The 23,155-nt window shown below is 42.1% G+C and overlaps 1 protein-coding gene across 1 annotated transcript in view; it reads left to right on the plus strand.

The window, feature by feature from the left end:
• Positions 1 to 23,155, plus strand: part of DOCK1 (dedicator of cytokinesis 1) — a 696,032-nt gene that overhangs the window by 173,473 nt on the left and 499,404 nt on the right. The window contains exons 11-13 of the mRNA XM_082266717.1: positions 11,249 to 11,321; positions 17,620 to 17,699; positions 20,089 to 20,214. Coding sequence (XP_082122843.1) covers positions 11,249 to 11,321; positions 17,620 to 17,699; positions 20,089 to 20,214 — 279 coding nt within the window. The remainder of the gene's footprint in view (positions 1 to 11,248; positions 11,322 to 17,619; positions 17,700 to 20,088; positions 20,215 to 23,155) is intronic.

Genomic DNA, 23,155 nt, shown 5'->3' on the forward strand with positions numbered 1-23,155 from the left:
AAGGCACGGCCCTTAAGGCCCTTCAAAATCCTCAGCACCAAGCCCATGATGCTCTTAATCCGGCCCTGGTCCTCCTCCACCGCCGCTTCCACCTACACCGCCCATAGGTGTGCGCAGCCTATTGCATTAGGGTGTGCACCCCAAAGTTTAAATACACATGCATGTGTTTGCCTACATGTACATGGCCCCGATACATTACTCTCCCTGCTGGCAAAGTGAAATAGAGCAGAGCAGGTCCGAGGGAGATCTTTCCCATCTCACTGGCAAACAGAGCGATAATGCTAATGTGCCCTAGGTGATTAGGGTGTGCCCAGGTACACCCGGCACACCCTGTGCGCACGCCTATGACACCGCCACATCCACCACCACCTCAACCTCCCTCCTACTCCATATGGGCCTCGTCCTTCAGAGATGAAGAACATTGTTTTATTTTTCTTTTTTTTTTTTTTTGTTGTTTTAAGTTATTTCCCTATCCACATTTGTTTGCAGAGCACTTGCCATGCTCTTAACAACGTTTTGCTGCCATTTGCTGCACTCTAGCCCTTTCATAGTTACATAGTTACATAGTAGGTGAGGTTGAATAAAGACAATAGTCCATCCAGTTCAACCTGTGTAGGTGTGTGTGGCTGTAATCATCTCACATACCCCTGAATGTTCTGATCCTTGAGATGGAAGTCTAAGAGTCTTTTGAAAGCCACCATACTACCCGCAGAAACCACCTCTTGTGGTAGAGAATTCCACAATCTTGTAGCCCTAACAGTAAAGAACCCCCCACGTTGCCTGAGGTTAAAACGCTTCTCCTCTAATCGCATTGTATGCCCTCGAGTCCTCATGCAATCCCTTCGAATGAACAGCTTTTTTTCTAAGCTGGGATCCCCATTAAGATATTTATAAATTGCTATCATGTCCCCCCTCAGACGTCTCTTCTCCAGGGAGAATAAATCGAGCGATTGTAGACGCTCTTCATAGTCAAGGTCCTCCAATCCCCTAATTAGTTTAGTTGCTCTTCTCTGGACTCTCTCCAGCTCCAACACATCCCTCCTGAGGACTGGCGACCAGAACTGGACGGAATACTCCAGATGCGGTCGGACCAGAGTTTTATAAAGTGGAAGGATTATAGTCTTATCTCTGGAATGCATCCCTTTCTTTATGCATGCTAATGTTCTGCTGGCTTTGGCAGCTGCCGCTTGACATTGCATGCTGTTGCCTAATCTATCATCAACCAAGACTCCCAGATCCTTCTCCATTTTTGATTCCCCCAAGGGTTCCCCTCCTAACGTGTATTGTGTTTTTATGTTTTTAGTCCCCAAGTGCAAAACCTTACACTTCTTCACGTTAAACCTCATTTGCCATGTCGTTGCCCACTCTGTAATTTTGTCCAGGTCATTCTGTAGGATATCTGCTTCATGTTGTGAAGTTATTGCCCTGGCCAATTTTGTGTCATCTGCAAAAACTGATATCGAACTACTGATCCCGACCTCAATGTTGTTTATGAATAAATTGAACAAGGTTGGTCCCAAGACTGAGCCTTGGGGGACCCCGCTTACCACCTCAGACCAGTCTGAGTATGCGCTGTTTATTACTACCCTTTGGACACGCCTTTTAAGCCAGTTCCGTATCCAAGAGCAAACCATGCTATCGATACCTGCAGACCTTATTCTATAAATTAAGCACTTGTGGGGAACTGTATCAAACGCCTTAGCGAAATCCAAGTACACCACATCCACTGGTCTCCCCCTATCAAGCTCACAGCTCACCTCCTCGTAGAATGTTAAGAGATTGGTTTGACAAGAACGCCCATTTGTAAACCCGTGCTGATTACTGCTGATGATGCTGTTGTCTTTAGCAAACTCTACGATATAGTCCCTTATCATCCCCTCCAGAAGTTTACATACTACTGATGTCAAACTGACAGGCCTATAATTTCCCGGGATATGCCTCTGGCCCTTTTTGAATATTGGAATCACGTTAGCTTTCTTCCAATCCCCTGGTACATCTCCTGTCCTAATGCTGTCAGCAAAGATCAGGAACAGTGGTCTCGATATAACTTTACTGAGTTCCTTGAGTACTCTCGGATGTACGCCATCCGGGCCTGGTGATTTGTTTGTGTTAAGTTTATCCAGCCTTTCCCTGATTTCACCCTCTGTTAGCCATAGTGGCAAGTCCTGTGTATTACTACTAGCCATACAGTCATGGTCAGTGTACCCCTCCATTTCCTGTGTAAAGACTGACGAGAAAAAAGCATTCAGCACAGTTGCTTTTTCAGTGTCCTCTGTAACCATCCTCCCATCATTGTTAATTATGTGTGCAATATGCTCTGCCTTAGTTTTTTTGCTGTTGATATATTTAAAGAATTTCTTTGTTTTTTTTTTTACTATCCTCTGCTATTTGTCTCTCAAAGATGATTTTAGCCATCTTGATTTCTTGTTTACTTTTCTTATTTGCCTCCTTGTATTGCTCGAAAGCCGATACTGTGCCCTCTGATTTATACTTCTTGAAGGCCAATTTTTTTCCCCTAATAAGTTTTTTGACGCTACGGTTTAGCCAGCCAGGTTTGGCTTTGTCTCTTCTAAATGTATTTCCCATAGGAATGCACTGCAAGATGCCTTTGCTTAATATGTTCCTAAAGCATTCCCATTTTTCCTCTGTGGTCAGGGATCCCAGGGTTTGGTCCCAGTTTACCCTTTCCCTCAATGAGTACAATTTTGGAAAGTTTGCCCTTCTGAAGTTTAGGGTTCTTATATTCCCCACTTGCCTTGTTATATTGTTATTTACACTAAATGTGATCATCCTGTGATCGCTAGAGCCCAGGTTGTCCTGGACTCCTACCTCCGAGATTAGGTCTGGGTCATTAGTGAGCAATAGATCCAGGACTGCGTTTTCTCTGGTAGGGGAATCCACCAACTGTGACATGTAATTATCCTGTAAGGTTTCCGTGAATAGACGGGCCTTCTGTGAGTGTGCAGTCCCCTCTTCCCAGTCAATGTCGGGATAATTGAAGTCTCCCAATATGATGACTGATCCCAATTTTGCCACTTTACCCATTAGTGCTAAAAATTCCAGCTCTACCTCCTCCCCTTGGTTAGGTGGCCTATAGCAAACCCCCACAATTACTTTCCCCTTTTCTCCTTCCTTATGGAGTTCAACCCACACAGATTCTAAATCCATGCTCATCCCATCCATAATGTCACTCCTTTCTATCACCTTTATATTGTTCTTGACATAGAGACATACCCCTCCCCCTCTTTTTCCTACCCTGTCCTTCCGGTACACCGAATACCCTTGGATATTGGCCAGCCAGTCATGTGAGGGGTCGAACCAAGTTTCTGTTATTCCCACAAGGTCTATGTCCTCCTCATGTACTAACATTTCCAACTCATCCATTTTATTAGCTAGGCTCCTGGCATTAGCATATACCCCTCTTAGTTTTACGGAAGTTAAGCGCAATTGGCGGTTATGTTTATTCCTGTTTGGTCTGAGATTTTCCCGCACAGACCTGCCAATTGACATTGTGGACCTACTGTCACTGCTGACACTACAGCTGCCTTCTGTCCTCTGCTCCCTCCTGACTGACTCTACTTCTGAGCCCTCCCCCCCGTCTCCTAGTTTAAAAGCCCCTCCAACTTGGTGGCCATCTTTCTCCCCAAAAGAGCTGTACCGTCCCCATTAAGGTGCAGCCCATCCTTACTAAAGAGCCGGTAGCCGACTGAGAAGTCAGCCCAGTTCTCCAGGAACCCAAACCCCTCCTTCCTACACCAATTCCTCAGCCACTTGTTAAGTTCCCTAATCTCTTTCTGCCTCTCCTGTGTGGCTCGAGGTACAGCCAGTATTTCAGAGAAAACCACCTTGGAGGTTCTTTTCCTCAATCTATTACCTAAGTCCCTGAAATCGTTCTTAAGGATCCTCCACCTTCCTTTAACTTTGTCATTAGTGCCCACATGCACCATGACCGCTGGGTCATCCCCAGCCCCACACAACAATCTGTCAGCCAGATCTGCGATATGCCGAACGCAGGCGCCCGGTAAACAACAAACTGTTCGGTTCACGAGATCTTTTTTCACAGATTGCCCTATCTGTCCTCTTGATAATTGAGTCCCCCACTACCACAACCTTTCTAACCTTTCCTGAGTTACGGCCCCCCTTCTTCCTGGAGCCGTCCCTCCCCTGGCACCTGGGGGAGGGCGCATGCTCCAGCACTGCCACCCCTGAGTTGATATCCCCCTCAACCTGCAACTCGGCAGGTTTGTTATGGTCAACCAACTCAGGATTGGCCTCCCTGACTCTCCTCCCACTAACATTCCTAACGGTCACCCAGCTGCGTACCTCTGCTGCTTGCGTCTCCTCTATTCCTCCCTCCTCTATGCTGGCCCCTGCCAGCGCCTGATAGGTAATGTCCAAGCTCCTTTCCAGGTTGTTGATGCCACGCAGTGTTGCCACTGTGTTCTGTAGGTCCAGGATCTGGTCTACCAGAGCAACAAGTCGCTCACATCTTGCACAGCAGTATTCGCCCTCGAATGGTTCATCAAGGAACGCATACATGCAGCAAGAAGTGCACTGAGTGGCATCCGCAATCCTGTTGGACATTATTACCCTCTAATCTATGGGGATAATATTAACGGCCTGCTCTTCCTTACCTACACTACCTCTGTCTCCCCTGGTACTAAACCTGGGGTCCTCACCAGTCGCTAATATACTAACCAGTCACTAAGATACTCACCAGTCGCAAAGATCCTACAGACGCAAAGATACTCACCAGTCGCAAGATACTCACCAGTCGCAAGATACTCACCAGTCGCAAGATACTCACCAGTCGCAAGATACTCACCAGTCGCAAGATACTCACCAGTCGCAAGATACTCACCAGTCGCAAGATACTCACCAGTCGCAAAGATCCAACAGACGCAAAGATCCAACAGACGCAAAGATCCAACAGACGCAAAGATCCAACAGACGCAAAGATCCAACAGACGCAAAGATCCAACAGACGCAAAGATCCAACAGACGCAAAGATCCAACAGACGCAAAGATCCAACAGACGCAAAGATCCAACAGACGCAAAGATCCAACAGACGCAAAGATCCAACAGACGCAAAGATCCAACAGACGCAAAGATCCAACAGACGCAAAGATCCAACAGACGCAAAGATCCAACAGACGCAAAGATCCAACAGACGCAAAGATCCAACAGACGCAAAGATCCAACAGACGCAAAGATCCAACAGACGCAAAGATCCAACAGACGCAAAGATCCAACAGACGCAAAGATCCAACAGACGCAAAGATCCAACAGACGCAAAGATCCAACAGACGCAAAGATCCAACAGACGCAAAGATCCAACAGACGCAAAGATCCAACAGACGCAAAGATCCAACAGACGCAAAGATCCAACAGACGCAAAGATCCAACAGACGCAAAGATCCAACAGACGCAAAGATCCAACAGACGCAAAGATCCAACAGACGCAAAGATCCAACAGACGCAAAGATCCAACAGACGCAAAGATCCAACAGACGCAAAGATACTCACCAGTCGCAAGATACTCACCCGATACACACCAGTTGCAAATATACTCACCAGTCGCAAGATACTCACCAGTCGCAAAGATCCAACAGACGCAAAGATCCAACAGACGCAAAGATACTCACCCGATACACACCAGTTGCAAATATACTCACCAGTCGCAAGATGCTAACCCTCGCAAGATGCTAACCAGTCGCAAGATGCTCACTAGTCGCTAAGATACTCACCAGTCTCTAAAATACTCACGGTCGATCAGTCAAGAGCGCCGTCGGTCGGTCGCAGAGCACCGTCGGTCGGTCGCAGAGCAGTCTTGTCAGTCGCAGAGCAGTCTTGTCAGTCGCAGAGCAGTCTGTCAGTCGCTGACGGTCGCAAGCAAGGTCAGTCAGTCACAGATCCCTATGGTCAGTCAGTCACAGGTTGTTCAGTCAGTCAGTCACAGGTCCCAAAGCACCGTCACACAGCTGCAGAGAGATACTCACCAGTCGCCGCTGCTCCTCCTCCCCTGCTTCCGTGAACACTCACCTCCGCAATACTGTGCGGTGTCCGTTCTCCGCCGCGGCTCCGCCGTCTACCACCGCAGCTTACAGTCCCGGTCCCGCCGCTCTCTGTCCCGGTCCCCTGCACCCGCGCCGGCTTCTGGTGACCTAGTGCGGCTCCCCCTTCCATTGGTGTTTTAAAACCATTTTAGTGCCTGAAAGTTCGGGTCCCCATTGACTTCAATGGGGTTCAGTGTCCGGGAAAAGTTTGGCAAAAGTCCGGGACACGGACCCGGACTTATTTTTAAAGTTCGGCCGAACCCGCCGAACATGGACATCCAGGTGTCCGCTCAACTCTATGAATGAGCACATATTTTCATTTATTGTTGCAGAGGAGGTTTGAAAGTAATGTTTTGAGGTGCTTTCTCATTTTTATGCATTTGTTTTTTATAACAGTGTTAAAAAATGGCAGAGATTTAAAATTAATTACTAGAGGCAGGGTAGATTAGCCGCTGAAAAAACTCTACCTCCCTGACAGATGTGTGGATGAGATATCAGCCGCATATGGTGGGAATTGTTTTCTTTTTTTTTTTTTTTACATTTCTTTATTGTAGCAAAAGTACATTACAATGAAAACAAAACAGTGAGAGTGAATCCGTTATGAAGGATTGCACTTGTATCAATTAACTGCACATCACGAAATACAACAGATTCCGAGTAAACAGAAGTAATCTAAGGTACTTTGCAAAGATTTTGGTATAAAGTGGGTGATGCTCGGTTCATAGATGCAATAATTGTGGTAACCATCGGAAATCTAGCTATTCTATGACCGAGCAGGCCCTGAGATACGTTCACCAGAAGTATCCTGACTTATGAGCAGTAACAAAAATAAGCGGCATATCTTCTTGAGAGGGGGGGGGGGGACGGGTGGAAGGAGAAGGGGGAAAAAAAGGGCGGGAATTGCAGAGTGGAGAGCCCCAAGTCAAACCAACTCTGTATATGCAAGCAACGTTTTATTAACGTGTTTTCAGGTGGAGCTCTGTACGCCTCCGCTAGTCCCCTGGAGATAGGCCTCTGTGTCTGTAAAGTATATCCATGGTCGCCATGTTTCCCAGAATTTTTCTTTGGTATTATTCAATGTACCTGTCAGTTCTTCCATATGATGTATGTCATTTACTTTGGAAAACCAAAGTGAATGCGAGGGGGGTTGAGTTTGGCACCACATGGCCAGAATGCAAGCCTTAGCGGCATTAGGAAGTTGAATTGTCAGAGATTTCTTGTATTTCCGTAAGGGGCTCCCCGATAGATGGAGTAGGCATATTGCAGGATTGTCTCTCACCTCGACAGAGGTTAACTGATTGATAATGGATGCCAATCCCTCCCAGAAGTCCCTATGCACCAGGCAGGCCCAAAAAATGTGGAGCATCGTCCCCCCCCTCTGAGTCGCACCTCAAACACCTATCAGGATTTTTAGCGTCCATCCTGTGGAGCACGGTTGGCACTCTGTACCATCTTGTAAGAATCTTATATCCCACTTCTTGGTATTGGTTTGCTAAGGATGCTTTATGTAACATTGTCAGAATCTTTTCTACTTGTCTGGGAGTAAATTGTGAGTCAAGGTCGCGTTACCATTGTTTTAATGAAGGACAAAAGCTGTTCAGCGTCCATATCCGACAGGAGGCTATACATCAGGGACAGGGTGTGTCTGACTGGGCCTCCCTTCCTGCAGATTGTCTCAAATGGGGTCAAGGGCCGAGGAGTGTATCCAGCCCTCTGAAAAGTTTGGAGGAAGTGTCATCATATTGGGGGCTTTAATTATCCCGACATTGACTGGGAAGAGGGGACTGCACACTCACTAAAGGCCAATCTTTTCATGAATGTCTTACAGGACAACTACATGTCTCAGTTGGTGGATTATCCTACTAGAAAGAATGCATTGCTAGATTTATTAATTACTAATGACCCAGATCTAATCACAGATGTAGGAGTTCGGGGGAACTTGGGTTCTAGCGATCACAGGATGATCACATTTATCATAAATCACAAGATAGCAAGGCAAGAGGGGAACATAAGCACCCCAAACTTCAGAAGGGCAAACTTTCCCAAACTCTGCTCAATAATAGAGAAAATAAACCCTAGGAACACTGACCACAGGGGAAAAATGGGAATGCTTTAGGAACATATTAAACAAAAGCATCTCACAGTGCATTCCTACGATAAATAAATTTAGAAGAGCCAAGGTCAAACCAAAGTGGCTAAACCGTAATGTAAAAAAGCTTCTCAGGAAAAAAAATGGCCTTTAAGAAATATAAATCAGAGGGGACATTATCGGCTTTCCACCAATACAAGGAATCTAATAAGAAATGTAAAAACGAAATCAAGAAGGCAAAAATTGCCTTTGAGCGACAAATAGCAGAGGAAAGTAAAAGGAACCCTAAGAAATTCTTTAAATATATCAATGGCAAAAAAGCGAGGTCAGAGCACGTGACACGCATAATTAACGATGATGGGAGTATGGTTATATAGGATAAGGCGTACTCAGACTGGTCTGGAGTGGTAAGTGGGGTCCCCCAAGGTACAGTCCTGGGACCAATTTTGTTCAATTTATTCATTAATAGCATTTGAGGATGGGATCATTAGCTAAATCTCAGTTTTTGCAGATGACACAAAAATAAGCAGGGCAATAACTTCACATCAAGAAATAGAAATATTACAGAATGACCTGAACAAAATAAGAGTGGGGGCAACTACATGGCAAATGTGGTTTAATGTGGAGAAATGTAAGGTACTGCACTTGGGGACTAAAAACATAAACACAAAATAAGCTTTGGGGGGGAACCTCTGGGGGAATCAAGAATGGAGAAAGATCTGGGAGTCTTAGTAGAAGATAAACTAAGCAGAAGTATGCAATGTCAAGCTGCAGCTGCCAAAGCCAGCAGAATATTAGCATGCATAAGGAAGGGGATGTACTCCAGAGATAAAGCTATAATCCTGCCACTTTATAAAACCATGGACCGACCACATCTGAAGTACTCTGTCCAATTCTGGTCACCAATCCTCAGAAAGGATGTGTTTAAACTGGAGAGAGTCCAGAGAAGGGCAACTAAACTAATTAGGGGATTGGAGGACCTTTTTAATTATGAGGAGCATTTACAAGTGCCCAGGCCTTCCTCATGATCTCCTCCTTGATGGTGTAAAAACAAACTCTGGCTAGCACATCCCTGAGTAGAGATGCCTTGTTACTGCGGGGCCCTGCACCCCGGTGTACCCTGTCCAGTTCTATGACCTCTGTAGGTGGTCTATCAAGCAGCTTGTTAAAGATAGCGGTGACCATGGCCTTAAGGTCTGCTCCTAGATTGGCCTTTAGGTAAGCCCCTCAACCTTATGTTGTTCCTACGACTGCGGTTTTCGCCATCATTCTGTTGTGGCTGCAGCATAATGAGATTTCTCTGGAAGTGAGCCTGAGTGTCTTCCAAGGCAGAGACCCTGGATGATAATGAGGTCTGTGCCACTTCCACCAATTCTACTCTGCTGTCCAACTGGTCTATTTGCTGCTTCAAATTATTGATTTTATTAGACAGGGTACTCACAATTGAGGCTGCCATCTCAGTGAAGTCCTGCTTGGTAGGGATCAGAGGGAGGATTTCCCTCCATTCTGAGGCTGAAGGCTGCTGCTGCTCCTGGCTAGTTGCTGTTGATGGGACTAGGGAATCCACTCGTGGAAACTCCAGTGACACGATCGGGGAGGCCAGCCTGACCGCAGAATGAGCAGCAGCCGATATCCCGGTCTTTCACTGGGGAGCAATTCCAGCCGAGGCTGGGCGCGGCGGCGCCATCTTGGAGGCCGCGGATGGTGTAGCAGTATTTCGCAAAAAGTATGTGGAGATGTCCGGTCCCCTCACCTCCACCGGAGTCCCAGGGGATTTGTCACTCACGGGCATGTGAGATAAAGTGCTGGAAAACTGCTGTGCCACCGGCGGTAAATGGAGAGCTCCCGAAGCTGCTTCCTCACATTGCCAAGCCACATCCCCCGTGGGAATTGTTTTCAGAGAGTCAGCCAACACACAGAGCCCTATTTGTAAGCAGTGTTAATTTCGTTGATGGAAATTTTTTCGTCGACAATGTTACCACTATTTTATTTTAGTCAACCAAAAACTAAAACAATTCAGATGATTAAACTGAGACTAAAATTCTAATGGAATTCTTATAGTCAAAAGACTATGACTAAAACTAAATCGAAATTTGATGCCAAAATGAAAACGGTTTGTAAGGCAATGGGATATCCTTAATGCTGCTGCACTGATACCAAAAACATTTTTTAAACATTTGTAAGGTTTAGCAAGAGTACTGTAGAAAGTGCAATCTGAATTAATCAAAGTGGGAAGAAAATCCTGGGAGGAGGAGGGTCTGGTCATGTTTGGCAGTTCCTTTAATACCAGAGGTTTACCTGCAGTATTAAGATTTAAAATTCTGCTGCGGCCTGCATTTTATGGATGGCTTTTGAAAATCAGGCCCCATTATAGAGAAAACACTGCAGTTAGCTGCAGGTCCTATAGATTTGCATTGTGAAAAGAAGCAGTAAAGCACAATTGTGTAGTACTGCATATGAGCCTACATATGCAATGGGCATAGATGGCTGCCCATGTGTACATATATAATTGCAAATTTTGTGCAAAGCATTAACTCACATTTTGTAAGATATTATTTACTTCAAAATTATCTATAATCTTTCATGCATCCAATAAGTTGTAGAAGTTACTTTAAATCTACTTTTGGGGTGAGGTTACCTCAAAATAATGGAATGTCTTGTTTAAAATATCTGCAATTCTGCTTAGTTGGAGCCTTTTCTACTTCATAAACTGGGATTACCTGAATGGATTATGTATTTAAACCTAATATCTAGTTTAAAATGAAGGTTCTTCTGTAGTTTCTTATGAAGACTAGCGTTGCTCTTTTCTAAGGCAGTTGAAATCACTTTTTCATTGTCCACATGTCTAATTAGTGGCTTTGAAGTAAGACCGTGTTAAAAAAAAAAAACCAAAAAAAAAAAAAAACCAAAAAAAAAAAACCGCTGATTTCCTTTTATAGAAGGGAAAGTGAAGCATCCAATGACAGATGAAGAATAAATGTACTTATTTGATTAATTTAAAATCTAATGTTTATTCCATCTATGCCCTCCATTAAAATATTCCATCCATTAACACACTTGGCTACCCGAAGGACTGTATTAATTCTATGTTTCTGCTTCCAGTAATGGATGTGACTGACATAATTACCGGAAAACTCGATGACGAGGACAAACAGCATTTTATACCTTTTCAGCCGTAAGTACAATTATTGTAAATTTGCATAATTATAATGCAGATTTCTGCATTTAAATATGTTTTTTCTCCCACTGCATTGATAACCACAGGATGCAGTTCTCTAATTTTTGCTTATGTTTTTAAGAGTGCACAGGTTAAAACTGTTCATTGTATGTGCTCTAGGTTGATTTTACAGATGCTCTTTTCAGGAATCATTGAAGATTAAAGATATCCATCCTGTGCATAATGTAAGACATTTGGTAATGATGATCATGGTCATTGTTTGAGTCATAATTTTTACATAATCTAGCTAATAAAAATGTAATGTGAACATGACCGTTTTGGTAAAGTAGATATAGATGTTTGTTTAATTGCACCACTTTAAATGATAATCTAGGCAAAATAGTATTTTCTTCCTCACTGAGGAGAATCACCTTCTGTATGTCACCAAGAGAGAAAATGGAAAATCCAAAGTTTAAAGGCCCGTACACACGAGTGGAAATTCGGCCGGGAATTTTCGTCCAACGACCGATCTGCCGATTTTCGGCTTGCTAGTATGGTGCTCTCGACAACCGAATCCGACTTTTCGGACGAAAAAATCCTGGTGTGCAGGCTATAAAATTTTTGTCCTCCATCAAAACACGTCCGATTTTCGTGCAGTCAGTACAGATTTCGATGGGGAAAAATCTTATGAGCAAGACTAGGCATGCTCAGAGATGAAAGCACACATACAAAGCAATCCAACACATGACGTCACTTCTGAAGTAGAATTCTGTCGTGCGGGAAAATTTGTGTGCAGTCTAGAGCACATTCCAACCAACAGACGCCACTCTGGACAAAAGACGGTCGACCGGTCGGCGGAAATTCGTTGCGTGTGTACGAGGCTTTACAGTTATTCCCAAAAGAAGTAAGAGGAAATCTGATGGAGACAATTGTCTAATAGGGGAATTCCCCTTTTACTTTGGGAGATTTCCTCTAACTCTCTGTTTGTCATTATGACAGCAAGTGAGGCAAATTTCCCCAGTGGTTAGCAGACTGCAAAAAAATAAACTTTAACTCTTACCTACTCACCCCAAAAAAAGTTAGGGCTATATATACACTTTAAAGTGACTATCGCAAATTAGAAAAAAAAAACTGCAAAAGAATATTTTACATGTCTATACAATGCACTTGTTTCTCTATCCTTCGATCTATTGCAGCCTTTGCCAGAAGCTTCACATTAAACACACTTCCAAGCATGGCAAGTGCCGGTTTCCCCCACAGTGTACTGTTCTTCTATCCGTAGCCCCCTACGTTAATACCAGGACCCAGGGAGCAGCAAATAAAACCACAACGTACTTGTATTCCCTATATTACTCTGATCTGCAGCAATAGCTACATCTCTCTCACGTTTCTCTGTGCTTTCGTCAATTTGCGTTCTCCAAAGACGTCAAGTCTCCCCCCCCCCCCCCACTCCCCTACATGGCTGACTCTAGAACCTGTTAACTGTTTTTTCAGCCACTTTACACTTAGTTGTAGGAGGCAGGGGGAGTGTCATGTTACTCAGAAGTGGTAGATTTTTTTTCTGGGGGCTCTGGTAGCAAGGAAGCATAGGGAATGTTGAACAAGCAGCTTACAGGGCTGTGCATTACACCTGTTCATTTACCTTGCATGTTGTGTGAGGTCTGCATTAATTTGTACACAGTGAACGCTGAATGAATGCAAGTAATGCCTGAATCGGCCGTATTGTTTGCTAAAAGCATACATCTATGATCGCCTTATGATTGTTTTCACTTGAAAAAAAATGCTGTTTTATTGGTTGCTATTTGGTTTCAGAATTTTCTGTTTGGTTAAAAAAGACTGATTGTGGCCAATGGGAGCAAAAACAATACTTCAGTCTATGAAAGAGTAATCACTATGGGCATTCATTATTTAACCTATTTGTGGCCCTTCCCACAGCCAAACGTTGGACAGATGCAATATTCTTACCAGTCTGTCGTCCTAATGCACAGTGACATTTTATTGTAAGATTGTGTGTGAAGCTTTTGAATTGTTACAGCGGTACGGTGTGAATAATTCAGGAAGACAGCTGTTTTATGGTCTTATATAATAAACAATGCAAAATCATTGTTCCACATTAATTAGGACTGAACGCCTCTACTCGGCCCCCGCTGACCTTGCTTATAATAATAATCGCTGCTTCTCAGGGATTTACCTTTTATGACACATGGGCGCATTGAGCGCTTTCTGAGCATTGCTTTCATCAGTGTGTAGGCACGCTAGAGATTTCCTCAGACATCAGACAAGCATAGTCTCTGGCTCAAAGGCCAGCTAGTTATCCATTGCTACATTCAAATAATAACTAGGATCTATATTGGGGAGATCACGATGGTGATGGCTCCTCCAGTCGATGATACGTGTTCATTTATGAAATATTCCTTTAATTGCAACCACTGTTATAGCATTGGGAACTGTCTTGTAAATCTGTAATCTTTAAACCGAATATATATTACAGTATACAGTTTTTATATTTGTATTATTTAAATGTGTAAAAGATCATTTAAGTGTAGATTATTTTAACAAAGCATATAAATGTGTTTACTTTTCAGCTATATATGTATTCTGTCAGATAAACACAGTACCTACAACCTAGGTTGTTATAGTTTTACTTTCATTTACCTGTTATAGCAGTTGTGCAATTTTTGTAGAGATGACTGTAGGGAGACAAAAAGTTAGTTATTTTAAGGCATTTTCTATGCAAGAATCAATTAGAAATTAAAAACTACAGCAGGAGACTGACAAGTGGGTAAAAAAGCATGAGACTTCAGTCTGACTTAAAAAATAAAATAAAAACGCTGTCAATGCGTAAACATAGTTTGCTTCTTATTGACCCTCTAAGCTCTGTAAATGTCTGTTTTATTTAAAGCGATAGACCCTTCGCAGTCTGCACGGATTTTAAAAACCTACAATAACCCCAGCAGCCAGAGACAATGTCATCTTACCAAGGGTGACAGACATGCTGTAGCTCAGAGCTTATTATTCATAGAAAAAGATGCCTTTTTTAATTGGCATTTTAAAGTTCATTAACACATTCATTGGAATAAAGTAAGTAAACATGCTATCTAACTTTATTACAATTTTTTAAGTTAGATTTTCGCTAAACCTAAGAACAAAAATTGTAATACATTCTGGCTGATCAGTCTTTAGATGTGTTGGCTGCATTAGTCTTTTTTCATTTAGTTTAACTTGGCGATCATGCCAGGAACTCATTTCCTGGCCTTAAGGCGTAACTCCACTTTTGTTGAGAAAAAAAACATTCCCTTCTGGGTGAACTATGTACATTGCAAGGATTTGAACAACCTTTTTTTTTTTGCAGATTCCTACCTTTTTGTTCCTTTTGTTATGCTGCAGAAATCACTGTTTGTTCCTCTGTGCTGAGTCGGTCTAATGGGAGTGGTTTTATAATTATCAGCCAGCTGTGCAGCTGCAGAGCACTAATAAGGAAATCTGCTGGGCGGGCATCCCTTTAGACATGTTCCTATTGGGCGCATCTCACTAAAAATGAGTTTTTGATACAAGTCAGATGCCTGAAATCTGACTTGTATCTTAGGGCAGACTTCTGGGAAAATCAGTGAGCCAATCACACAAGCAGTAAATGATGTTTCTGGGGGGCGTTCTCTACACATTTTTTGTAAATAATAACTCCAGGTAGCCATATTGCATTGCATTTTCAGAAAATTACAGCAGCTGCAGATTGAAAAGGAAAGGTAATTTTTAATAACATTCAATTACAATATGAATGTGACGCAATTGTTTTTTGTTTTTGCTATTTTTTTTCCCCTTCAAAAGTGGAGTTACCCTTTTAAAAATGCTCAGAAAAATGCTCATTCATTCAGTATCTGTGAAAAAACAGCAGTGTCACCCAAGGATAGAAAATCTATTAGGACAACAAAACACAGACACTTTTTCTAATCATAAGGGGGTGGGGTGTAGTCCACAGAGATAACCTGTGCAGGGCAAATATTGCTTGGGATTTCAGTTCAGCGCAGGCAGGGAGCAAGGCATGTTATCTGCTAACTGGCAGGATCAGCAGGTATTTTTTTGCTTTGTAATAAACCGATATAACAAAACCCGTTCAATGGTATATTTAAGAGAACAAATTAGAGAAGTTCCCTTAAAGGGTTTATATACATTTTATTGGTCTTGAGTGCTGTTTTTTTTTTTTTTTCGGTTTGTTTTTTTTTTTTTTTACAAACTTTTGGTAACGATTGATTTGAAGAAATATAATTATTGACTGGTACACTTTAAAAAGATGTTCTGGTCAAAAATTGGGAAAAAAAGCCAAAAAGCACTTACATCATGGTAATTCAGCTGGAAAAAAGCTGAAAGAGTTGTTAAACAGGAACTGTATCTGTGTACCACCAACTGAAATTGCTATTTAATTAATTTTGAATATTCAAAGCAAACTCCCCTATCTGTCCATGCTTCCATGCTCTTTATTTTAAGAAACCCCCCCCCCCCCAACATTTTTAGCTGTGGCCACCTTGAGTAAAGGTAGATGATTCATGATGCATTGTAGGCAGGAGGGTGTACTTAGCTGAGAAAGCCCCTCCTCCCAAGGAAAGGAAAATTAAAAAAGCCCATGAAGACTCATGGGATGTATGCTATTATTTAATCTATTATTTTGGGCTAGGCCAGTAACCAGGAAGTTTATGAAAATGTAAGAAAGTTAAACCAAGTGAATATAATATCTCTTCCTATTTAATTTACTAAGGCTAGCAGCATAAGGATGCAACATAGTTAATGAGTTAGTTTAGTTCAGCTTTTAACTCCTACTGTTCAATACTAACTTCAAATTCTGGCAGACAAAATATATATAAATTACCAACTGATTATATGTTATCCTCCACTTCAGTTTTCACCTGTAGTTGGCGGACACTTTAGTGTCTAGCTAACTTGCTTTTCTTTTCAGCCTTTAAAATGTAATTTTACATGGATAATGCTTTTGTTTTTTTTTTTCTACCTCATTGAACCATTTACAATTACTTATTCACTTCTGGCTCGCATAGCAAACAGCTCTCTTTCCTCTGGTTTCCAAATAGTTATAATCGCCATTGATGAGCAGAAGTGAAAGACCTTTGTTGCTGTGTTCTACATCAATGGGCATAATTAGCAGTGATGATAATAACAGCCATTACCTGGTTGTAATATTTCTTTTCTTTTGTCGCCAGTCCTCTCCATCATTTACACATGCTTTAGTTAGTTGAAGATTGTGGCTAAAGCCTAACTCAAGGCAAAAGTTTGTTTTTCTAGTTATGGATGTTGTGGAATGGTTGGAACCTCTTCTAGATTTGTACTGTTGTCTATATCGCATATCCTGGTGTCATAGATCAGAGCGAAGGTGAAATCTCTCCATCATAATCACATGCAGCACTTTACTATTAAAAAAAAAAAAAAAAAAAAAAAAAGTTGGCTTGAGTTAAATTTTACGTCCCATGGGCCATTAATATTATTTCCTGGTGTTCTGTAGTGCAGATCAGTAGGTGGCAGCCTAGAACAGTGTTTCACAACTCCGGTCCTCAGGGCACACTAACAGGCCAGGTTTGCAAGAAAAGTGAAATACATCACAGGTGAAATCATTTGCTGCTCAGTGATTGCAGTATTCTAGTCTGCATCTCCCCAGGGTAATACTTAAAATCTGGCTTGTTGGTGTGCCCTGAGGACCGGAGTTGAGAAACACTGGCCTAGAGTGACACTGGAGGACTGGTAAGCTGCAGTGTAATAAATGTGTGTTATTAGGTTTATATTCACAATAAGTCAAGTATACCCACTTGTGATTTGAGTTACACAAAACTGTGCAGCCAAAAACACTTTTGCACACAGAAAACGGAGGTAACATAATTTACATTCTTCAATGCCGTTAAGCCTTTGTGCTGCTCTTGTAAAAAATCAGAATATTTGGATGTCACCTTTTTTGGGGGGATATTTTGAATTAACTTTAGCTATAGACTGACCTCTGGGTGCTGGTTTCCAATTTTCTGGGAACTGTCACAGACACACTCCGCAGGGCTTTAGGGTCCTAAACTTGCTTTTTCTCCTCTGCCATTATTTCCTGATCACTGATCTTTCTATCTCTTTCTTGTCATTTATTCCTGTTCTCTGTCTCTTGTGGACTAATACATGCGCTCTGTTGCACTTTGTGCTTTGACCTCATCCACTCCCTTGTTCCTGTGGCCCTATGTCCCCTGTGGTGGTGTCTGTGATGTGCACCCTCCAGGCTAGCCTTGGATGACGTCATCCGCCACAAGCAGCTCAACCTATCATCCCGTTTTTCACCCAGGGTGGCGGGAGAGAATGATTTCCTGCAGACGGTCATCAACAAAGTCATCGCCGCCAAGGAAGTTAACCACAAAGGTCAAGGTATGTGCTTCATGCAATATTAACATTTGTGACCCAGCTGCCGCAAGAATTCTCTCTGCTGCTTTGTAATTAAAATATCACTGTACCAAATGGAAGGTTTTTATTTTAATTAAAATTTAATGATTGCATTCTAGAACAAGGAGCAGATAATTTCTCACCTCCACAGGAGACGTGCATCCAGTTGGTCTGTTAGAACAAATCTCATTATATTACCTGCATTCGTTTTCGTGTGCTTTGTGCAAATAGAATTCTTTAGACTTGTTTTTATATCAACATTGCTGAAAGGCTGTTGTATTTTTGGTTAAAGTGAATCTTACATTAGGCAAGATTGTGAGTTGACTTTCTTAAAAACTACTTTTTTACAGCTCCTCCACTAAACCTACATTTTAGCTATGTCAGATTTATCCAGGACATGGCAGAGTGTCTCAGGCATGCCATGGACTAGAGCTGGCGGCTCTGGCTGGGGTGGACTAGAGCTGGCGGCTCTGGCTGGGGTGGACTAGAGCTGGCGGCTCTGCCTGGGGTGGACTAGAGCTGGCGGCTCTGCCTGGGGTGGACTAGAGCTGGCGGCTCTGGCTGGGGTGGACTAGAGCTGGCGGCTCTGGCTAGGGTGGACTAGAGCTGGCGGCTCTGGCTAGGGTGGACTAGAGCTGGCGGCTCTTGTTGGGGTGGACTAGAGCTGGCGGCTCTAGCTGGGGTGGACTAGAGCTGGCGGCTCTGGCTGGGGTGGACTAGAGCTGGCGGCTCAGCCTGTAGATAAAAAAATGAATGCCTATACTGTTTAAAATCCAGTAATACACTGTCTCACCTGCTCTACGCATGCTCAGTTGCGCTCTGTTTTTAGGCACAGCTGAATTTGTAGAGGCTGATCTGCTGACAGCCTAAACAAAATGGTAGCCCTCCAGCAAGAAGAAACCGGAACAACGCTGGAGGCAATTTACAGCGCACTAATTTTGGTGGCATAATTATTAATGTGAAATGTACAGTATGTTTCTTGTTAAAGAACATTTATTTTTTATGTTGTTATGGGAAAAGTTCTGCTTTGTTAGTTTCCTTTGTATAAAAAACATGTTTACTGATTCAAGACTGAGCTCCTGGCAGGTTTAAAAAAAAAAAATGTGTAACTCAATCCAGTTCTTTTGCAAACTCTTTTAACCTCTTACTTACCACCCCACCTACATATACTGTGGGGCAGCGGCTCATCTGCGTGAAATCACATTCAGGTATGTAATCCCGTGCTTCCAGGTCTGCGGCACCCATGCATGCGGCACCCATGCATGCGGCACCCATGCACCCTTCCATCTGCTCCCGCTGTGTCCAATCACCGCCCAATCATTCCCAACAGAGGCAGAACAGCGGTCCACCTATGTAAACAAGGCAGATCGCCGTTCTGTGACAAGGAAAGACAGAGGTTCTGTGTTTCTGCTAAGCAGGAACATGAATCTCTGTCTTCCCACAGCACAACCACCCCCAACACACTTAGAAAGCACTCCCAGGGAACACATTTAACCCTTCAATCGCCCCTGATGTTAACCCCTTCCCTGCCAGTGTCATTAGTACGTGACAGTGCATATTTTTTTTTAGCACTGATCACTGGATTGGTGTCTTTGGTCCCCATAAAAGTGTCAAAAGTGTAACTTGGTGTCCGATTTGTCCACCGCAATGTTACAGTCCCGCTATAAATTGCTATCCCATAGTTTGTAGACTCTATAAGTTTTGTGCAAACCAATTAATATACACTTATTGGGATTTTTTTTTCACCAAAAACATTACAAATACATTTAACTTAATTAACAAATTAGATTTTTTTACATTTTTTATTGGACATTTTTTAAAGCAGAAAGTAAAAAATATATATATTTATTTTTTTCAAAAATTGGCAGGTTTATTTTTTGGTTTATAGCACAAAAATAAAAAAAACCCAGAGGTGATCAAATACCACCAAAAGAAAGCTCTATTTGTGGGGAAAAGAGAACATCAATTTTATTTGTGTGCAGTGTTTCACAACTGCACAATTGTCAGTTAAAATAACGTAGTGCCGTATCGCAAAAAATGGCCTGGTAATGAAAGGGGGTAAACCTTCCGGAGCTGAAGTGGTTCAATATTTCTACACATAGCTAGCACAATTTATCTGACAATGTCTTGATATCAGCCTTCGTTATTCATCTGTACAGCGGCATTCGGACAAGGAAAGGAGGGGGAAGCACAGTGAGTGCAAATAAGTCACATGGTAATGCATGTAAAAGAACACAAATTAAGTAGAAAAGCTTGTAAAATGATCTTTTTCTTTATGATTTGCTACATGCTGTGGAAAACAACTCGTGTGATTAAAGGCTTAGATGAAATCAAGGTAAAACAGCATTGTGTAAACTTTTCCTTCCTCCTCCAGGTCTTTGGGTCACAATGAAACTGTTGCCTGGTGACATTCATCAGATTCGCAAGGAATTTCCTCATCTTGTAGATAGGTCTACAGCAGTTGCTCGGAAAATGGGATTCCCTGAAATTATCATGCCAGGTGAGATTTTTATCACATATTTTATTTGAATTTTTTTATTACATTTATTGAATGCAGGCTTTTTAAAACCTGTTTTTAAGGGATGCTAATATCCACATAGTCAAAAATTATGGCTTTCATCAGAATATACTCTTTAGAGAGAGATATTTTGAATTAAATCTGCTATTCTGGCAGCTGTTTGAACGTAAGGACTGCTGTCGTGTTAGAGTAGCAGTCTGTCTTCAAAAGCCCACTATGCCCCCTGAACAGTCACAGCTACTGCTCTCTAATGAGCAATATTGACACTTATTGTTGATTGGAGAACAGTGGATTTTTCTAGGTGGGAGTGGGTTAGCTTCTTGTAGGTCAGGGGTGTCCAAACTACGGCCCTCCAGCTGTTAAGGAACTACAATTCTCATGAGGCATTGTAAATCTCTGACATTCATAGGCATAATGGCATAATGGGAATTGTAGTTCCTGAACAGCTGGAGAGCCATAGTGTGGACACTACTGTTGTAGGTGGACCCCTGCTTTTCTTTCCATGTATAGATACACACCTGGAACTTGATTGTGTCAAAAATAGTTTTTTTTTTTTTTGCCAAAAATGAATACACTATGCTTGGGACCAATACAGTGTGGAAATGGTCTCTCCCTTTCAAACAAGCTTCTGTAAAAATAGATTACTACAGAAACTTATTTTGACATAATACATTTTCATGTTTTCTTGGCCCTATGATATTTGAACATTAAAATGGCAAAGTCATGCAACTTTGAAACCTATTCTAAGAAAATATCTCCCAAAAATTCCATCATGACTATTACTTTCCCCCAAAGGGTTTCCATAGTTTTCTGCAGTGTTCTTTTGTCTCCAGTGATCTGCCATTATTAACTGATCCTGATGATTTCAGGATGTTTGGAGGATTGTTCTATAACATTTCTAGAAATCTTCTTATCCCAATTACATTTTTAACTGTTCTATTGTGAGCTTCTTCTGTGCAAGCTGGCATATTGGAACACATTTAGAAGCTACCATGCTCACCAACTTTGGTAGGAACAACAGGTCTTTTATTGTGTTCATAACTCGTGGCATTTCACCATTGTGCACCCTGTGAAACAAATTAAGGAATGAGAGGGACTTTTCTATTCAATAATTTTCTTGCTTGCTGTCCAATATTTTGGATGTGATAAATATTCAAGTTTGTAACTAGTAGGCCTTGGCTGCTGTTGTACAGCCATACTGAGGCAGATGTGCATGCAGTGTATTCAGGGCCGCTGATAGGGGGGGACCACCAGCCCTCTTGTAGGGGGCCCCAGCACACAGGGAGGCCCACTCAGAGAGGGGGATTAGTGATGGACAACAAATACAGAAATCTTCCTCCAGCACCTGAATCTGATCTGTCCCTCTCCATGCTATCAGCTTTTATTTGGTGAGAAAGAGACAGTTGTCCCTCACTAATCCCCCTCCCAGCACTTATCTCTGCTCAGGAGTTTATTTGTAAATTGTAACTTTGTTTCTCTGTCTCTCTGATCACTGAGCTCCAACTGCCCAGCCTGTATATTTTTCTCATCTCATCTTCTTTTTTATTTAACATAGTTTTTTTGTTTTTTTTTAGATTTAGCAGGAATTATGCGAGTTATGTTATATTTGTGTCTGCTAATAGTGATTTTGTTGTAATTTTAGCTAAATATATCTTTAATATTTTCTTGGGGGGGCCCTGCCAGGTAGTCTGTATGGGGCCCCGCGATTTCTAACAGCAACCCTGAATGTATTGGTGCACTTTGGTTATGTTCCTGTGTTGGCAGGAAACCAGTATGTTAGAAGACCACCTCAGAAGTTCTAATTTGAGATTTATTCTTTTAGAGGTCTGATATATTTGTTTTGCTTGCTGTTGGTTTTATTAAATTTAAGAATTGTTGACCTAGCCTGTGCATTTGGTCATGATGAAATGAATTCTATAGGCATGTAAAGCGCTGCTCAAACTGTTGGCGCTATATAAATCCTGTATAATATAATATAATAAATAATAATAATGTATTGATTTAAGGTACTCTTTGTTTTTTTTTTTTTTTTTCGTACACCTGTGAGGTGGCCTTTACTGGATCCCAGCACACAGCTGCAGCACTGCAGTTGCGATAAAATATGAGGTGACGTCCACAATGCTGTCTAATTACTTATGAATTCCCTAAATTGGGGGGAAAATAACACTCTCAAACCAATGTTGTGCCCATTTTAAGTGTTTATTACTGTGGTATTAGAGAGGTCTGTTCTTGAAATGTACTTTTGTTTGAAAGCAGATGAGCTGGACTGATAGATTACAGCTGTTCTATTTGAATGAGGAAAGTATGTTTAGATAAAAGTAAATCTACAATGACGCCAAATGGCCAGTTATAACTGTATAGGTATACAGAGGTTATATCAAAGCCCACAATTTGATAAGTTAGACTAGTTGTTGCCATATTGGGTGCTTCATTGTGCATTTATTAAGTGGATTAACGCAAGGTCAGGGAATATGAAGGAAGAAAACATTACCGTCTTTGTGTGCAACTGATAACAAAAAGGGTAACAAACTCAAAACAAGAGCTAACCTGTTGCACACGTACAGACCAGCAGTACGTCATAAAATCTGGCATATACTTTTTTTTTCACTTCAGAGTCTTCTACTAATGCTTCCCAAACCTGGAGAGCTAAATTATTCAAATATTGACTCCACTCCTAGGTTGGTTCTCTTGCAAGTGCCTGATTTCCCCTCTTCCCGTTCCCCAGCGCACATGGGGGAGTGTACAAGAGTTTTGACTTTGCAACCTGGAAGCAGTCAAAGGCCATCAATGTTGTTATGGGTTAACTCTCCTGCTTTCTGTCTAAAGCCAGCCATACATGGATCAAAATGATGATTCCTGTATGGGCACCCTGGTTGTACACAAGTCGATCTATTGATCAACTTGTGTACAACCAGCCTGTTGA

This window comes from Pelophylax lessonae, assembly GCF_965119305.1.
Source record: "Pelophylax lessonae genome assembly, chromosome: 9".
Taxonomy (NCBI): Eukaryota; Metazoa; Chordata; class Amphibia; order Anura; family Ranidae; genus Pelophylax; species Pelophylax lessonae.